General features: G+C 36.4%; 2 protein-coding genes across 2 annotated transcripts in view; both read left to right on the top strand.

The window, feature by feature from the left end:
* Positions 1-85: 85 nt before the first annotated feature.
* LOC134672699 (uncharacterized) lies at positions 86-2,415 on the top strand. The gene is made up of 3 exons (XM_063530649.1): positions 86-246; positions 316-495; positions 626-2,415. Exons 1-3 carry the CDS (start codon positions 198-200, stop codon positions 841-843), a joined length of 447 nt encoding a protein of 148 aa, XP_063386719.1. The 5' UTR covers positions 86-197; the 3' UTR covers positions 844-2,415.
* A 3,727-nt stretch (positions 2,416-6,142) lies between these two features.
* LOC134672389 (probable G-protein coupled receptor CG31760) overlaps positions 6,143-19,458 on the top strand; it is a 142,410-nt gene continuing 129,094 nt past the window's right edge. The window contains exon 1 of the mRNA XM_063530264.1: positions 6,143-6,676. The gene's annotated coding sequence lies outside the window, so the exon portion shown is untranslated. The remainder of the gene's footprint in view (positions 6,677-19,458) is intronic.

The following is a 19,458-nucleotide window of genomic DNA, read 5'->3' on the forward strand; positions in this document are numbered from 1 at the left end:
TAGTACAGACTAACTAAAAACCGTAAATTATACAAATTAGTCACAACACTACGTACTGGGTGTGTTCATTCATTCCGTTCTTTTCATTCATTCATTTCTGTTTCAAAACTGTTGAAGTATCGTGTGTTGAGTTTGCGACTTTGTTTTGTGTAACAATTTAATTATTTTCATGCTTTGTTAAAGTTTATATTTTAAATATGACAACTTTATACAGTGTATTGATTTTCGCTTGTACTCTGCCAGCAGGTAACTACAGATTTCATTCATAAATTTTCTATAATCTATAAAGACATTTTGATTTAACAACTATTTTAGTTTTCAGCGTACGTTGTTATCAATGTGCATCGTCCCAAAACTTGCTAGAAGATACTTGCGGCGCTTACAAGACATTCGACAAAGAGAGTCACATAGCAGTTGACTGCTACAGCGAAGAAACCAATATACAGGGAGCATTTTGCATGAAACTCACTCAACAGGGACCTAAAGGGTTTATTTGTAAGTAAATTATAGGTTGCAGACTCTTATTCCAGTCTTAATACATATAGTTCATGTGCTATAAACAAATGTACTCAACAAGTTAACAAATGCCTAAGTAGATAGTTAATCTGTTTTATGTACTTTCCAGGGGATGGTAGATGGCGACAAGTGATTCGCCGCTGTGCCTCAATAGCAGATACTGGAGTGACCACAGTGTGCAACTGGGGGGTGTATGAAAATGGCGTATATTGGGAGGAGTGTTACTGTGCTTCGGATGAGTGCAATGGTTCATCATTCATTACCTCTTCCGTTGCACTGACTTTGAGTACCATAGTTTTAGCTTACCTGCACAAACTTGTTTTGTGATGTAGTTAAGTAATACTTTCAAAGTTGACATAATTGATATTAACAGGGCTCAAACTTTTAGTGCCGATGATGTACCTAGATGATTGTAAACAATTACCACTTATAAACAATTACCACTTATCAATGTTTTGAATTAAACAATATTTTTGGAGGTAAATGAAAAAAATGTGTGTTGCTTACTGCTATAATTTCGTAAAATTTACTTTATTTACAACATCATCCAGTGTGTAAAATGGCATCATTTTTACATTACTTACAATAAAAATTTGAGTCCTGGACATATAAATGAAATGATATTATGGTGGGCTGAAAGGGCATTCATGAAAAAATAATAAAAAAAAAAACATAGGTACATTCTAATCCACCCAGAAGAATAGTTACCAACTGTTGAAAGTTTGAGAACCTGCATGATGTTCAATAAAAAGTAAATAAAAAAAAAACAAATGACCACAACAATTGGATTCTAGTTAAATTCTAGCCAAAGGAAGGTGTACCTATAAATATTAATTTCAAATTAATTTAACAGTGGAAGAAAAAAAAGTGGAAGTAACAAGCATTAAGCCTGTATTTCTGTTATGTTTACAGTTTTTTTACAGGCCATGTAAAGCATGTGTAATGATAACAGAAGTAATACAATTTTCGTATCTTGGGTAGAACATACCTTTTCCAATAGAGTTAGAACATGACAAGAGCCTAAATATTGTAAATTTGTATGTTGTTATTTTGTTCCGTCCAATTTATAATACTTCTTAGGTTTTAGTACTTATACATTTTATACTAACTTTTTAATGAAGTGAAAGATACCATTCTGGGGTAGAATCTGGACCTACCTATATGTATTTTTTCAATAGAGTAGGTTAGTAAATGTCAAGAGCCTTGTAAATTTGTGTCTTGTAATTCTTTTCCGTCCAATTTATATTAGTTTTTAATACTTATAACTGCATTTTATGCAAACTTTTTACAGCTGTCTTCAGTAAAGATCTTATTATGGTATAAATATTTTCTCATTTCAAGTTTAAATTTACACAATATTGATTTATGACAGAGTAGAGTTAGTAAAATATGTAATAACAAAATGCCTTAATAGAGTAAGTAAGTATAAAGTAGTATGTCGTGCCTTATAGTCCGTTTTTTTTAGCATTAGAAAGAACTTCGCAGAAGTAAGCTTGTGGTTCCAAATCCGGCACTATTAGCGGTAATAATTTGAAGTAAATTATATGTATTGACCATGCTAATTAGATAATTCAATAATTATTAACAATTAAAGAGCCTGATAAAAACTGCACGCCTGCTTCTGTGGAGTTCTTTCTAATGCTAAAAAAACGAACTGCATACTCATAAATTTTCATTGTAGATTGTAAGTGTTTCATTATCTGTTCTTTGACTTGAGAATCTCATTAATATTGTTTACTTATCAAATGATTCATGCAGACAATTATTTTATTATTTTCAAGATAAAAGATTTCAAAAACATTCCCTAACCTGTGATTAAGAAGTAACTTCTTTTTTAACAAATGTATTATCAGTTAAAATAATTATGAATTATTATAAAACTATGCATTTTCAAATAAAGAGGAATACCTATACACTATTTTTGTATAATTTTCAACATCATCATCATCATCATCATCAGCCTACTCTCGTCCACTGCTGGACATAGGCCTCTCCTATTGCACGCCATTGAGCACGATTTGCGGCAACTCTGATCCAGCTCTTGCCAGCCGCCTTGCGAAGGTCATCGCTCCATCTAGTCTGAGGGCGTCCTACGCTACGCTTTCCGATGCGCGGTCTCCACTCGAGAACTCGTCTACCCCAACGGTTATCGGTTCTACGGCTAATATGACCGGCCCACTGCCACTTCAGCTTGCTAATCCGGTGGGCTATGTCGACGACTTTAGTTCAACTAATTTTCAACAATGAACCTCTTATAGTGACTTAACGTTCTATATAACTATAAGCATGCTAATTTATCGAACAAGCATTCGCGTTGTTAACTGGCCAAGCCAGTAGGCATAATGATGCTAAATGCTGGTCAATGTAATTGATTTGGTTCCCAGACGATGGTAAAACAGTATATAGCTTTGTTAAGTTATTTATTATGACTATTATCAATCAATTCGTCATAAGTGGTGGGTAATCGCTACATTGAGGTAGATAATATAATTGACGAACTACAGAACAAATTAAATGGGGTTAGCCGGTTGAAGGGCTTATGCGAACCTCGACCTGCGGCCTTGCTCACATCTGGCCATTGGTTTATGTATTTCCAAGCTCTGCTTTGCTGTAGCTCGGCCTTCGGCCTAACACATCAGCGCGCCGCCATCGGCCCTGGGTGGATTTTGGCTTTCGGCCTCGCTTTCAGGCGATTGGTTCGAGACCGAGCTCAGTTCGCTTGAAAATCCTCCCTGGGTCTATAAAAGAAACGATTCGTGTATTGCATTGATACTGACTATACGTAATACGTATACGACCATATACTTGTAGTAAATAACTACATACTTATAGGTATTATCACTGGGCACATGTTTCTAACGTAGGGTGATTTTGTGTTCCAATCCAATACAGAACTCCACACCGTGAAGTAGGTAAAAGGTACACTTATTGAACACTAATTACTTTTCTACTGGTAGATGGTAGACAGTATACGTACCTATAGGTACCTACCCGATGGCCTAAAAGTGTACAAACATGTTTGCTCACAGCAATGCTGATAAACATCCTGATAACGCTTCCCAATCTGTAGGATCGCCAATTCGTCATCACAACAAGGTAGGTACTTAGTTGTGTCAAAACACAGGCTACTGTCTCATCCAATAAGGGTTGATACTGCCCTAATTTAGTTGAATTAGGTAGGTAGAAATTTTAAAATATTGAACTAAAATAAAAAAACCGGGCAAGTGCGAGTCGGACTCGCGCACGAAGGGTTCCGTACCATAATGCAAAAAATAAACCAAAAAAAAAAGCAAAAAAAGAAACTGTCACCCATCCAAGTACTGACCACTCCCGACGTTGCTTAACTTTGGTCAAAAATCACGTTTGTTATAAGGGAGCCCCATTCAAATCTTTATTTTATTCTGTTTTTAGTATTTGTTGTTATAGCGGCAACAGAAAAACATTATCTGTGAAAATTTCAACTGTCTAGCTATCACGGTTCGTGAGATACAGCCCGGTGACAGACAGACGGACGGACACTGGCATTTAAAATTTAAATTTGGAACACTTAAAAAAAACAATTGTGCATTTGAATTTCGAATCTTTTTTTAATATTTGAGTAGTATAGGTAATTTTGCAATTTTCTGTTTTCTTGAACATGGAGTGGACGCTTAAAGACAGCCGTACCGCAATAATTGCACTACATCGTTGTGGTCACTCGCCGACTAACATTTTTAAACTACTTGAAAATTTAAAATTCTCTCTAAGATTTGTGTATCGTACCATAGAAAGATACCTACAGTGAGGTCTCTAGTTTAAATGACAAGAAAAGGAGCGGTCGTCCGCGTACAGCTAGGACTCCAGCGGTTATACAAGCAATTAGGGCACGCATTGCAAGAAATCCCGCTAGGAAACAAAAAGTTATGGCCCTCCAGATGGGTTTGAGCAGAAACACGGTGAAAAGAGTGCTTAATCAAGACCTGAGACTTCGTGCTTATAAACGAAAAACTGGCCAGACTTTAAGATTTAAAAGATCAAAAGCTTTATTGAAGAAGTACGCTAAAAACAAGCACCGTTGTATACTGTTTTCGGACGAGAAAATTTTAAGATACGTTGTTAACTAATATTGTGAAACCACTATCCCAAACAATGTTTCTAAACCAGCATTGGGTTTTCCAGCAGGACTCTGCTCTAGCCCATAAGGCAAAGTCTACACGAGCCTGGCTCGCCTCCAATAAAATCGACTTTATACGGCATGAAGATTGGCCCTCCTCTAGCCCAGATCTTAATGCATTAGACTATAAATTATGGCAGTATTTAGAGGAAAAGGTGTGCTCAAAGCCTCATGCAAATCTAGACTCGTTGAAAAAATCCCTTGCTACGGCAGTGGCCAATATCGACATGAAAGTGGTGCGTGAATCCATTGACGACTGGCCACGAAGACTTCAAGCCTGTGTAGATAATTATGGCGGTCATTTCGAATAAATGTTTTTATTTTATTTTATTTTTCTTTATTATTTAGATTATATTATTTAGATTCTCTAGTTTATAAGCTTTCAAACGCTGTAAAAATTATACGGAATACTTAAACTGAAACTTTTTTTTTTATTTGATACTTACTATGTTTATGACAGAACTTATAAGCCGACTAGGTATTGCCCGTTGGATTTGATAATTTTGCTAGACCACTCTACAACACAGAAACAACCGTCGGAATTTCAACCTGAAAAAAAACCTACATACGAGTATATATCTTTTAATTTTTTCTAGAATTTGTGCACTTATTAAAGCCGTAAAGTTGAGTAACTCCGCTTTACGGCGCGTAACATTGTACGCGGGAGCTACTTGCCTTCATTGCTCGGGTTCATAAAGTTTATGTTCTCTAAATGCATTATTGGACAGTTGTAAAACTTAAGTAACCTAATATCTAGTAATTGAAACTTCTTCATCAAAAAATGTACGTACCTACACACAGCCAGGCCAGGCTAGTCCAAGGGACGCCATAAGCCTTTCAGTAAGAAGTGCATAATTTATACAGCTACTTGGAAAAAATCGACCTATGCCGCTGTGGGCCGGTGGCCGAATGGCACAGGCGCCTGCCGCGATAGCAGAGGACGCTGTTTCGATTCCAGCCTGGGGCACGGAGGCCTTGGTCACTTTTTCTTAGTACTTATATGACATTTATTTCAGTTTACCTATACCTGCAGTACCTACACACAACTGAAAAAAACTGACATATCTTGGTACTTGTTCTCGTTACGAGTTAGATAGATTCCTAACACATTAATCCATAAATAACATGTTTATTGATGTTCCATTATGTGAATTTTTATGTCATAATCATAACTTAATACACTTTGAATATTGACTAGATTAATACAGTATAATGTCGAATTTCACATGATTATTGGCTACCTTGCCTAAACGAAGTCGTTATTGTTTACAAATAATTTATTACCTAACAGGCCAACATGCCTTAATTGCCCGTGGGTACCTTTATATAGGTAACAAAAGTCTTACTAAAGTTATAACATACGTCTCCGCAATAAAGGCGACATAAGTTTCGTTTAGTTGCGCATTCAACGAAGAAATATTCCCACCGCGCGAAAAGAGTTTGAATATGATAAACGAATGCACTTCAAGCTAAACCGCTTCAGCGGAAGGGCACTAAAAGCATCTCAGAATTGTCATTTTCATACCTACTGATGTAATGAATTGTCGTTGTTCATTGAGCTTTCGCTAGCGGGCGCCCGTTACCGACTTCGGGGCGCACCGCCGCTCAGCGAGCGAACCTAGGAATCCGTTAATCCTACTCTGACTCACGGCTGAGTCACTACGAGTGAGCAAGCCGGCAGTATGTCCCGGGTCCTCTCAGACGCTCAACGCTCGCTCCCAGGCTCCAGTTTCCCTTCAGGCTTTTCTCTTTCAGTTTTCAGGGAACCGCGGGGGAGACCGCGCGTCGCCGGCCGCGCTACCGGCAGAACCGTTTCAAATGCAAAATGATTAAATAACCGAGCGGCACAGAGAGCCAATCAAACAGTCGAGTGATGCAATTAAATATCGGGACATTTTAAGTGATAAAGTGTTATGTTGACAAATCGAATACATAAGCGAACGATTAGTGGTGTCAAGAGAGGACAGTAAATCACATCGCGTCAGGATAGCTGTGACGGATTTCGGCGTAAGTATATTTTTATTATTTTCTTGTCATTATCGATTGGTGTTATTGTTTTGAAGAGCCGCTGGTTAAAGGTTACGACCTTTGGCCTGGGAGCCTGGAGCGTGACGTTATCTAACCGCCTCGCCAGGGACGCACCAATAGCAGGTATGTCGAGGAATTTAAATGGAAAATTCTATTCTAATACCTCAATTATTTTAATAGGTAATGAAAGTTCATATTACAGTCTTACTTTAAATTAAGTTGAAAATATTTTGTAAAATTGCATTAAACGTCTGGTTAGACAGTGAAATAAAAATCAGGGTTGTCAAAAGAGAAAAACTTATCGAAGGCTGAGAGCTTATTTTAGATTTACCGTGGAAAATAGATATAATCTGAGATTTTAACTATAAAATTCCCGAGAGACTCTAACATAAAATATTAAATATACCAAACCATATTCACTTAGGTTACGCTTACGGCTAAAGGTCGGGAAAGTAGATAAACATTACCTGAGTGACCCGTTGTCACAGGATACATACTCGTACTTATTTGATAGGTATAATCTGATACAATTTATCGTTTTTGACAAGCCTACTACGGTCCGGGCTCCCGGGCAGCCGAGCCAAGCCATGGCAAAAAGCCGGAACAACGCAAGGAAGATGATGTTGAAAAATTAAGATACATATTTTAACATTAAGTGGAAACGATTTATTCCTCTAAGTAGATTAGTAGGTAGTTATATTATTCTCGAGTCATTCGTATGGACCTATTCAAGATATACATAGGCATCTTGAATAGGTACATATTGTACATACCTAATACGCTTCGATTTGATTCAAAATATATAACATATATTTAGATATATGTGTTATATATAAATATATAACACATAGTGTAGACACTCCAGCAAAGTGCAGAACTGTAAATATATTGCAAGGAGATTAAACCAACTTAATCTATTAAATATGTATGTATATCTAGTTATGTAGATCCACAGAGTTCAAAGATAGGCAGGGTCGCTAAGATAAAGCTGTGATATCCTAACACGCTGTTAGCCTCGTATTTACACGCACACATTCTCGTTCTGGACAAACAATTCTAGGGCTGAGTGGTACAGTCACCTGCAATAATAAGTTACATGACGAAGGCCGTAATATCTGACACGATCATATTTGTAGAGCCATAAGAAGGTGTCACATATTTTTGCGGCCTTCGAAGAGTAACATAATGCAGGTGACTGTACATGGAAAAATGGCTTAAATTCGATAAGTAAGTAGGCTTAAATTCGGTGGGCGTGCGATACGGACTCGTCATAAAGTTATAGTTTTGCTTTAGCGACCCTACCTACCGCTATCCCTGCTATCCTACCGCTATCACTGTCTTTATCAATTGTGGGTCAAAAACTTGTCTCTCATGTAGACAAAGTTATCAGCTTATTTGCATGTATGTAGTGACTTTATCACATGGGTTAAGAGAAAAGAAGACCCCCTTTATAAGGGTTTAAATAATAAGTAAGTATAATAATATACATGTATGTAGAGACTCTTACTTGCAGGCAAACTGTAAATATAGTTTTGCAGGGATCTGTATAGATTTAAGCTCTGTACTGTGTATTAATAATAAATAATAAAAAAAAATAGAAAATTAGGTAGTACATAGCCCTTAACTTTGCGTAAGTAATGTCCCACAGGAGAGATGTGTAAGGCAACACCCATCATCCCCTTACACATAGGGTTGCCAGATCGAAAGGCGTTATTATCGGGAAAAAATAACAATTTTTCGGGATTTTGGGACTTAAGTCGGGAAAAAAAAACATTCTAATTAAAGTAATCGTATTAAAAACAACGATATTATTATTTTACATTATTGGAACTACGTCAGCTGCTCGGTCCATAGACGTTTTTATATAAAAATAGTATAATACTTTGAGATCTTGAACAAACAAAAAATGTCTTCTCATTATCTACCTAATATTATCAACGTGAGTCACTCGCTCGCTCGACGACAGTTTCGGAACTTGAAATTATTGTTTTATAACGTGAAGTTGTTTTTCGGGACAGTTTTCACTTTGTCGGGAATCGGGAACACATGCTAAAAATCGGGAGAATCCCGCCAAATCCCTACCATCTGGCAATTTTACTTACACACGCTTATCGAACTTATCGAATGTAAATTAAGGAACTTTTTAATTGGTACTGATCTGCCCATTTGTTAAAAGAACGAGCCAGATTGATGATGTCTAATAATTTGAAACGTTAAATATTTCATTATGTAGGTAGGTAGGTATATATATATATATATATATATATATATATATATATATATATATATATATATATATATATATATATATATATCAGAAGTCTCTTCATTAGGCTGGTAGGTTTGTTATAAATTCATGTCTGCCCCAGTTGGTCTCTGTAAATAAATGTATTAAAATATGAGTGATGAGGAAAAGGGAGTCATCATTATGCATCATTAGTCACAAGCTAACGATCCTTCTGACAGTAAAATTTTACATTTTACCTCCCACTTATTTTCGTTTTATGATATTTTCTTACTCGTTGCTCCTCTGGCACTTAGAAACAAGAAAAAGACGTAATTTTGTTCTCTGGAAAAGAAACGCGAAAGTGTAATTGGGTTATTTGGAAATGTTTTAATGTTAGCCATGAAGTCGCGTCGTTTGTAAGCAAATCCTCGAGTACATCATTAGGAAAAATACGCATTTATTATTAGGCAAGGACAATAAATCATGTTCCGTTCGTAATTTAATTTTGAGTTGAGCTTCACATTTACACGGCGCAAGAACTAGCAAGCATTGCTAACTATACTTTGGCAAATCCACTATGTCGGTAGAAAAAGGCGCGAAATTAAAATTTTCTATGTGGCCACCCTACGCGCCCATTTTTTAAATATGCCGCCTTTTTCTACTGACGGAAAGAATCTCCAATTTTTCTTTGGTCTACCTCTCTTCTTCGAACCCATTCATTCTACTTCGTCTACCAGTCTTATTCGAAATCAAGTACCTCGTATGTGGCCGCGTTTTCTGTCTATCAAATTATATAGTTTAGCCGTATAAATGTAAAAGATCGACAGAGTTACTTATACTTATCCCTACATTACAATGTATTCCTATCCTATATTGTATATCACTAGCTCAACACATATTTACGTAGTTTATCAATCTAGGGTGCAATAGTGCGCACAAAAGCAATTACGGACAGTGCGTCGAGTGCATGGCTGACAAATAACACAAGTTCAAATCAATTTCCAAGATTGAACGAGTGAATCACATAGCTGTAGGTACAATGTACTTACATGTACAATAGTACATAGTTAGAACGGTCATGTCCTTGGCTCTTATATCAATCTTAGATAAGTATAAAATAATCTAACCGCAGATGTATTCCAAATAATAAAGAAATAAACAACAATTTCTAGAATAATAAAATTGAAAGAAAGGTGGTTCGCTTTTCATACAAAATTCAATCAAAGCTCATTAAGTAACTACACACTATTAGTACACAAATATTTCCGCATTTATCTTCTTTCGAATATTCGTTTGCGCGAAATTAACAGGAAAACAATGTTTCATACAGAAATCATGCAAAATTCATAGTTAACTTTTCATCAATTTTACGTATGTGTGTGTCACAAATGTCGTGTACATTTGCGACGTTGCCATACCATTTCCGACGTTGCCGGGCTGACCACGGCTCGAATTTGGAGTGCCGTCATGTTTAGTGCAATTTTGTTGACAGGTAGTTAATTGACCTAAGCGAGAATTTCGTCAGCTTAGCTAAGAACTATCATGGCGTGTTATGCAAACAGTCGCATTTTTGCTTGCAAACGGAAGATTCCCGGTTCGATCCCCAGTCATTGTATGCTGGAACATAACTTTTTGTATTTTTGTTACACCTAAATTTCGTATTGTTTTTTTATTTTTATTTAATTTTTCTTATTATCATAAATCGATTATTAAGTATGGGCTACACGTATTCTTTTATTTTTACAAAGATAATTAGAAATTATACTCTACCTAATCTCTCTGATTTTTACAATCAGGACATCCTCACTGCAATAAAAACCGGGCAAGTGCGAGTCGGACTCGCGCACGAAGGGTTCCGTGCCATAATGCAAAAAAAAACAAAAAAAAGCAAAAAAAAACGGTCACCCATCCAAGTACTGACCACTCCCGACGTTGCTTAACTTTGGTCAAAAATCACGTTTGTTGTATGGGAGCCCCATTCAAATCTTTATTTTATTCTGTTTTTAGTATTTTTTGTTATAGCGGCAACAGAAATACATCATCTGTGAAAATTTCAACTGGTGACAGACGGACGGACGGACGGACGGACGGATAGCGAAGTCTTAGTAATAGGGTCCCGTTTTACCCTTTGGGTACGGAACCCTAAAAAGAAGTGTATAAAATTTCCTGTGGTTAAAAATAATGGATTTTGTCTATGAATGAAAAACACAATTATTACTATAGTTTGTTTTTTTTAGCATTAGAAATAAGGTAAACAATCTTGACGTGTCTTTTAATTGAAAAACACATTTTAAAAATAAGTTACGGCAAATATGTAACAATTATAAATCTAATACGATCATTTATATTCTTCTGCTTTCATAAGTAATCGTTTTTGATTTTTAAAAAACCTGATAACACTGAGTATGTGGGGGAAGCGCTGCTGGCCTAGCGGAAAGCAATTCGGAGGTCGCGGGTTCTAACCCCGGCTCGTACCAATGATTTTTCGAACTTTTGTACGAAATAGCATTTGATACCTATTTATGTGAGGGGGCAGGTGGAGGAGCCTCACAGGGATGATGGGAATGAAAAGGCAGGATCCAGAGCGATGAGGGGTATTTATTATTTAAATAAAAAGGCACCTGTAACAATACAGGTTACGTGTTAACAGATAGGTATGTATAAAAACACTTTCGTAATTAAGAAGGTTAGAAATCAAATAACTTACAATATGTGCCTTGGTGATGATGTAGATATATATCTGGAAGGTGTGCAGGGCCACAAAACGAGCACTATACTGAACTGCACGCACTTATGAATTATTACGTTTACTAATAAAAATCACACTTAAACGGTCGTGTTTAGAAACTTGGGAAGTACAGTCCGTTAGATAAAATGATGTTTATCGATCAAAGTATGTGATCGAACTGAAAATAAAAATCATTGAATGGAATTTGGAATAGGATTTGAATTTCAAAAAGGAATTTAGAATTTGTATGGTGCCAGAAATAGTATGAAGGTCGATAGTGTAACGCTTCGTTACACGCACCGTTACACTACCGGGGTCGCCCTGGAAGGGAAAATCCTGGGGCTTATGGCCAAAGGATTTTTCCGTAATGTAAATATAATGTAATGAATATGGGTATGAGTGATAAATTTAGAAGGTGGGGATGTTATATACAATGTTTATCATACAAGAGAGGCGATTTAAACATGCATACCAAAGGTCATTCATACATCATCTTATAAAATTTTGGTTAATTGTTTAACCAAAATAAGTTTCAATAGAGTACTCCTTTAAGTAGAGGACGTACTCATTAAATCGCTCTCCATTAGTATTAAGGCTTATTAATCAGTAACCACCCGCTGAATATTAATGAATCTAAATATAATATCTACAATAATGTGTACCTACAAAGAGTACGATTGTTGAAATTTATTCAACAAAGTAATGCCGTATGGAATGTAGGATTACTACAAAATATCATAAGATAATTCCTTAATGGAATTAATAAATGTACTGTACGGTACGTATGTACCTAAGTACGTAAATATGAACGTTATGTCAAGGGAAGAAATATATAAATAAGTATTGTTCTAACTCTGGTAGAGTTAGCTTTGAATAACGTTATATGAACGTAATATAACGTTATATAAATTAAATAGTATAAATGAACGTATAAATTCGTACTAAGTAGGTATGTACGAAATGTAATGAGTCCGAAATGTATAATGGGGATGAGATATAATTATAAATGTATAACATTATATACAATATTTTACAAGTTAGGAGCTTAGGAGAAAAGTAGCTAAGTTTGAGCCAAATAAGAATCTAATTAAGGAAAAACAGTATATTATTTATTTTAGAATTTTGGGGAGAGGTTTAAGGTCTCTAATATGCCATCGTCCGAGCATTTTGCCGGACATGTCTTGTAGGACATATACTAAGGGTGATATTTTTTTTAGGATAGAACATTTAATAAACTTGGGTGCAAGTTTAGCAGAATAGTGTTTAGGAGAATTACTAATTGCGTAATTTCGTTTCCAGACGATGTCATTTTCGTTGAATTCGAAATGTTGGTGATGTTTATTATACGATGAAGAATTGGTTTGGTGCGCTCTCCAAAGACGGGCTTGTACTTCGGAGAAGACAGGCTGGAGAAGACCAAGATTATCAGCGTATTCGTCTCTGGGCGCGAATATAATATCATCTGTGAGATCAGATTTATCGTATGCTGATCCACATGTGACTAATTCGCGACCAAATACAAGGAAAGAAGGAGTATAATTTGTTGTTTCATTTACGGAAGTATTAATAGCAAATTGTATCTTATGTAGGTTGATATCCCAATTCCTGTGGTCATCCTGTATGAATGAGGATATTGCTGTGGTAACAACTTTATTATATCTCTCCACGGGATTTGGTTGGGCGCATTTAATTGCGCAATAGTGTATTTTTGGGATCTGATAGGAGTGGAATAAATCCGTTGTCTCTTGACTAACGAATTGAGGACCATGGTCAAGAATTATGGTCTGTGGGATTCCATATACTAGGAAAACTAGGTTTTCTAGAATATGAACGATTACTGATGACGTAGCACGTTTAATCGCAAAGAGGAGGCAGTATTTTGAAAAACAGCAAGTAACGACAAAGATGAATCTGTTGTGTTTTAGTGTAGTAGGCAAGGGGCCGATCAAATCTATTGAAATGCATTGAAAGGGTCGAGAGCATTGCTTAGGTTTACCCATTAGGCCAAGTTTTAGTTGGGTTTGGTGTTTGCAAGCTAAGCAAGTCTCGCATTTGGCAATAAAATTTGAAATATCTTTGTACATTCCTGGCCAAAAATATTTCAATTTAACTTTATTGTATGTTTTAAATGTTCCGAAATGAGCGCAAGTTGGGGTGGAATGATTTTCTGTGATAATGGGTATTCTGTACTCTAGTGGGATAACTTCTTTCCAATTATACTCAGATTGGAGTAACGAAGGGGTTTTTGAGTATCGGTATAATTTATTATTATGTATTATGTAATCTGGAGTGGTGTTGGGGTTAGAACTGCATTTAGCGTAGATATTATTATACCAGTCGTCATTGGTATTAGAACTATTGTAGTTAATAACGTCTACTGAAGGTAAGCGTGATAAAGCGTCAGGGATTAGATGATCTTTACCACGTTTATGTTTAATTTCGAAGTTAAATGTAGATAGACGAATACTCCAGCGGGCTAGACGTCCGGTTGGATTATCTAGATGGAGAAACCATTGTAATGCGGAATGGTCTGTGTAGATTGTGAACTTTAAGCCGTTGTCAAGATAGCAACGCCAATGTTCTAGGGCTAGTAAGACACTTAAGAGTTCTCTTTCTATAATTGAGTAATTTCTTTGGGGACCAGTTAGGGATTTGCTCATATAAGCAATGGGTTTCTCAACGCCATCAAATTCTTGGGTCAGCATGGCACCGATGCCGAAGCTGGATGCATCACAGTTGACTGCGAAGGGTTTTGAGAAGTCTGGGCAAGCAAGAACAGGGGTAGAGACTAGAGCTTCTTTAATGGATTTGAAGGCATTGTCTTCTAGTGATGTCCATTTAAATGGTGGTGCTTTTTTGGAAGTGGAGGTAAGTTTAGTTAGTGGTGCAACCTTTGTGCTGAAATCGGGGATAAAGCGTCTATACCAACTTGCTGTACCTAGGAACTTTTTAACTTCTCGAGGAGTTGTGGGAGGTGGGATGTTAAGTATTGCCTTAACCTTGTCAGGATCTGTTTGAAAGCCGTGTTCATTAACTATGTAACCAAGATATTTAAGTTCTTTTTTGAAAAATGAACACTTGGGGAAGTTTATAGTAATGTTGGCTTGTACTAGCCTTTGGTAAACTTTATTAAGTAGAGTGATGTGTTCATCGAAAGTATTACTTATGATGATAATATCATCTAAGTAGGTAAATACTGAGTTATCAAGGTTTTCAGAAGGGAATAACGCATCCATAAAGCGTTGTTGGGTAGCAGGGGCATTAGTCAATCCAAAAGGCATTACGCGAAACATGCCTTTTGAGGGTACATGGAAACTAGTTTTAGGTCTATCAGAAGGGCGTAGGGGTATTTCCCAAAATGCTTTTGCTATGTCTATCGATGATAGATATTTAGCATTTTTTAGATTATCTAGAATGTCAGAAATGAGTGGGAGTTTGTAGGCATCTTTGCGCGTAATCGAATTTAGTTTACGGCTGTCGATGCAAAAACGCCACGTTCCATCTTTTTTAGGAGTTATTATGACAGGGTTTAGCCATGGGCTTTCACAGGGTTCGATAACATTAAGCTTTAGCATTTCATCAACTTCTTTGCATAAAGCTTTTTGTTTCTCTGGAGAAAGCCTATAGCATCGCTGTTTGATTGGTGGATGGTCACCGGTATCTATGTGATGTTCAATGAGGTGGGTTCGTCCTAAGGGTTTGGTTTCTGTTGAAATATTTTTAAATTTTTCAATAATAGTATCTGAAATTAACTGTTGAGTTTCAGAAAGGTTGTCATAATTAGTGATGTGTTGGTCGCAGGTGGAAATAACTAGGGTATCTATATGTTTATCAGAATATGACGTTATGTCAGGTAATATGTGGGGAGCTATATTGAATTTTCTCCAAAAATTTGTGCCTAGAATCAAGGGTTGCTTTACAGTAGGGATAACATGAGCGGTAATAATAGCCACAATATTTTTGTACGAAATTGGTAGTTGAATTGTACCAATAGAGTATATAGGGTAGCCGTCGGCTACAGAGCCTACGACTTTATGGTCGTAATTTATGGTAAAATTGTGGGATAAGAGAATTTTATGGGAATTATTTCCGAAAATAGTTAAAGCACTGCCACTGTCTAAGAGGCCACATAAAGTTAAATTATTTGTCTGGATGTTGACATAAGGTCGTTCATCGTATGGATCTTGAGTGAAAAGTGCTGATGTAGTATTGTATGATGACATAAATAATTTAATGGTATCTAACCATTGGTTCCATTCTGTAGCAGTAGTTTTATTTAAGTTACTTTTCTCCTTTATGCGTTTTTTGGAAATTTATGGCAAACTGTACATTTTGCAAAAGTGACATTTTGTTTGCCACAGCGGAAGCATACTATATTTTTACTTGTACAAATATCTAAAGAATGATCGTTTGTTCTGCAACGCGGACAGGAGTAACGTAACGTAGAAGGTGGTGCTGTTACAGTATGGACCGGTTTATTAAATGGGAATGGTGGTATGTACGGTTGGGAAGGGGGGGTATGGTTAGAATCTTGTTGAATGTTGGTATAGTTGCTAGAGCTATAAGTAGAGGTAGTATTACAGCTTTCGTACCATTTGCACGATTGGAATAATGTGTCTATAGACGTAACATCTGTAGGAACTAATCTGGAACTGTAATAAGGGCTCATGTTTCTACGGAGGATATCTATTTTTTGTTTTTCAGAAAGGGGTTCATGTAATTTGGAAAAGAGGGCTTCCATGGCTGAAAAATACATTATTATTCGTTCATGTTGTTTTTGTTTACGGGAATGTATATTTTGTAGTAAGTTGTGGTCATGGTCATGCAATTCGAAATCTTTTAAGAAGTGGGTTTTAAATGATTTCCAATCTGTAAGGGTTGTTTTCTTTGACCTATACCAATCTAAAGGAGTGCCTGATAAAAAATCGTATATATATTTGTGTAAGCGTTTGTCGTCAATGTTACGCGTAATTGCAAACTCTTCGATGTTTCGAATAAAATCATAAGGGCAACTATCGCCTTTATAGTTGAATTTTTTTAAAATCGCTTGGTTTTGCTTCAGAGAGGTTGGTTAATTTTCGAGCAAGTAGGTCTAAATTTGTGGAATCATCTATCAAAGAGGTTGCTGACGCGTAAGTTGACGTTGTTGTTGACGGTTGTGACATGTTAAATTTTGTTTGACATTTTGACAAAAATTCGCATATTTTCGAATAGTTGTCAATAATTTCTGGAGATAATTCAGTGGTAATATGGAGACGTTCTATTCTGTTATATAAATGAAATAAGAAAACCGCTATTCTATCGTGCTTCGCTTGGTTGGTGGTCGCAAGCTGTAGCTGAGAAGAAACTATTGTGAGGCATCTGCTAATTTCGGTGATATCCTGTTCAAGATCATATGGGCTGGAGAGATTCGAACACGGGTCCGCGAATAAATTTGGAGTGAGGAGCTGTCTTAAATCATCAGCCTGCGCGGTGGCTGGGAACTGAATGTTCCTGAGTTTGAGCTCATAGATGAGTTCAGGTTTATTTAATAGTGCTGGATTCATTGTTTATTAAAGTGGATACCTATCACGAAGAGAATAATTGATGTTATCAATATAAATAAAATATGTAGTTATTAAATTTTATTTTTTATTGAATCGAAAGGAGAAGTTTATTGTGATATTAGGCTTAGTTGTGTATATTTATTTAATCGGGTGAAGGATAAGCTATCGGATTATCTCCAACAGTACTGCCGTAAGTTAGGATTGGTTCGCACTTCAGTGACTCCAAGGAGTTTTAAAAACACTTAGGATTGAAACCAATTTGTGAGATTTCAGTGGAAATCTTGGATTGTGTAATTGTATGTGATAGATGTTTTGTGTAATCACTATGTTAAGAGTTTTGTTACGTGGCGCGACAAAAAGCGTAGGACGCTGGCATAATAGGGATTAGAAAATAGATATAGATAAATTGGTATAAGATGATGAATGATGATAGATGTATATGTAATTGGTTATTTAAGGGGGGGAATTTTGGTTAAACGGTTGAGGATTAGATAAAAGGTTGGTTGTAAAATAGAAAATTAAATAAAATGATGTTAGGCCGAGAGATATTGCGAAAATTTGAGTTGGGTCGACTATAACCTTTTAGAATTTTGAAAAGATCTTAAAGCTAGCAATTACAAACAATATAAAAAAAAATTGTTAGAAAAAGGAAAAATGTAGGACTGGAACAGCTGGTTGCGGTTGTTGGGTAGGAGGAGGTGCTGGCGCGGAGGTACTGGAACGGGCTGCTCAGCGTCGTAGGGCGGGTGGGTGTCTTGTCAGGTCCGGGTTTGAGCACGTTGATGGCGCCAGTGTGAGGGGGCAGGTGGAGGAGCCTCACAGGGATGATGGGAATGAAAAGGCAGGATCCAGAGCGATGAGGGGTATTTATTATTTAAATAAAAAGGCACCTGTAACAATACAGGTTACGTGTTAACAGATAGGTACAGTCAGCAGCAGATATACCTGAGCGGGCAAGGTGTCCAAGAAAAAATATACACTTCAATCGTCACAAAAATAAGGACATCTAAGATGTAATTTTCACGTAGGCTTTCAGTTCGTCACAAATACCTTAACTTCTGAGTTTTTCTTTAACACATACACCCTTATTTAATCACAATGACAGTAACGGTTAAAAAGTCAGTGGTAACTAAGCAATCAAATTCAAGCTGCTGTCATTAATACCTACACGCACTTCCAATCACGTACGTCAGCAGCCAGGGTGCCACCAGTTGCTAAGCAGTTGTTATTTCAATGGTAACTAAGCATCAACATTTTATCTGTTTAACTTTTAAATAAATACTGTAGCACTACGAATTGACACCTCCTTTCTTAAAGAAGTATTTTATCGTTAAGTGTCAAACTTATACATACAATAAATAAGTAGGTTCTAAAATGATCGGTTTTTTTATTTTAACTGTCATATGCGGCTGTTCTTCCAAACCGTTGATCATATTATATACCTATGTTAATATATTTATGTAGCCCACTTATTGTAGTAAAATATACTATACAGGGTGGCCCATTTAGATCGGCCAGTATGGGAAAATCTGATACTATAAGATATACACCGATCTCTTCTTAGGAATCATGTCATCGATTTTAGTAACACGAAAAACTGCATTCATACATTAAAAAAAATGTGTACTCAGCTCGGGAATCGAACCCCGAACGTTTTGAAAAATAAAACTAAGACTATTTCTATTTAGATATCGATTGTGTAGGTCTTAAGCAATAAATGTTACTATGAAACATGATGTCTGAAATTAATAAAATGCATTGTTTTCATATCCTTTAATTTAATTTAGTCAGTTTTCGAAGAGACCAGCATTTTTAGGGTTCCGTACCCAAAGGGTAAAACGGGACCCTATTACTAAGACTCTGCTGTCCGTCCGTCTGTCCATCCATCCGTCCGTCCGTCCGTCTGTCACCAGGCTGTATCTCAGGAACCGTGATAGCTAGACAGTTGAAATTTTCACAAATGATGTATTTCTGTTGCCGCTATTATAAGTAACAAGAAATACTAAAAACAGAATAAAATAAAGATTTAAGTAAGGGGCTCCCATACAACAAACGTGATTTTTGAGTACTAAATATCAACTGGCATTCCGCACAGGAGTAATCTAAGTAACGACCACTGCGGGTTCAAACCTACAACGTCCTGATAGAAAGTCGTACATACGCTACATGTGACATTATCTTCAAAAATTATATATAAACTAATGCGAAATTAACATAAAACCAGAAGACACAAATTAATAATAGAAATGAAACCCAAAAA

The sequence above is a fragment of the Cydia fagiglandana genome, chromosome 17 (assembly GCF_963556715.1).
Source record: "Cydia fagiglandana chromosome 17, ilCydFagi1.1, whole genome shotgun sequence".
Classification (NCBI taxonomy): Eukaryota; Metazoa; Arthropoda; class Insecta; order Lepidoptera; family Tortricidae; genus Cydia; species Cydia fagiglandana.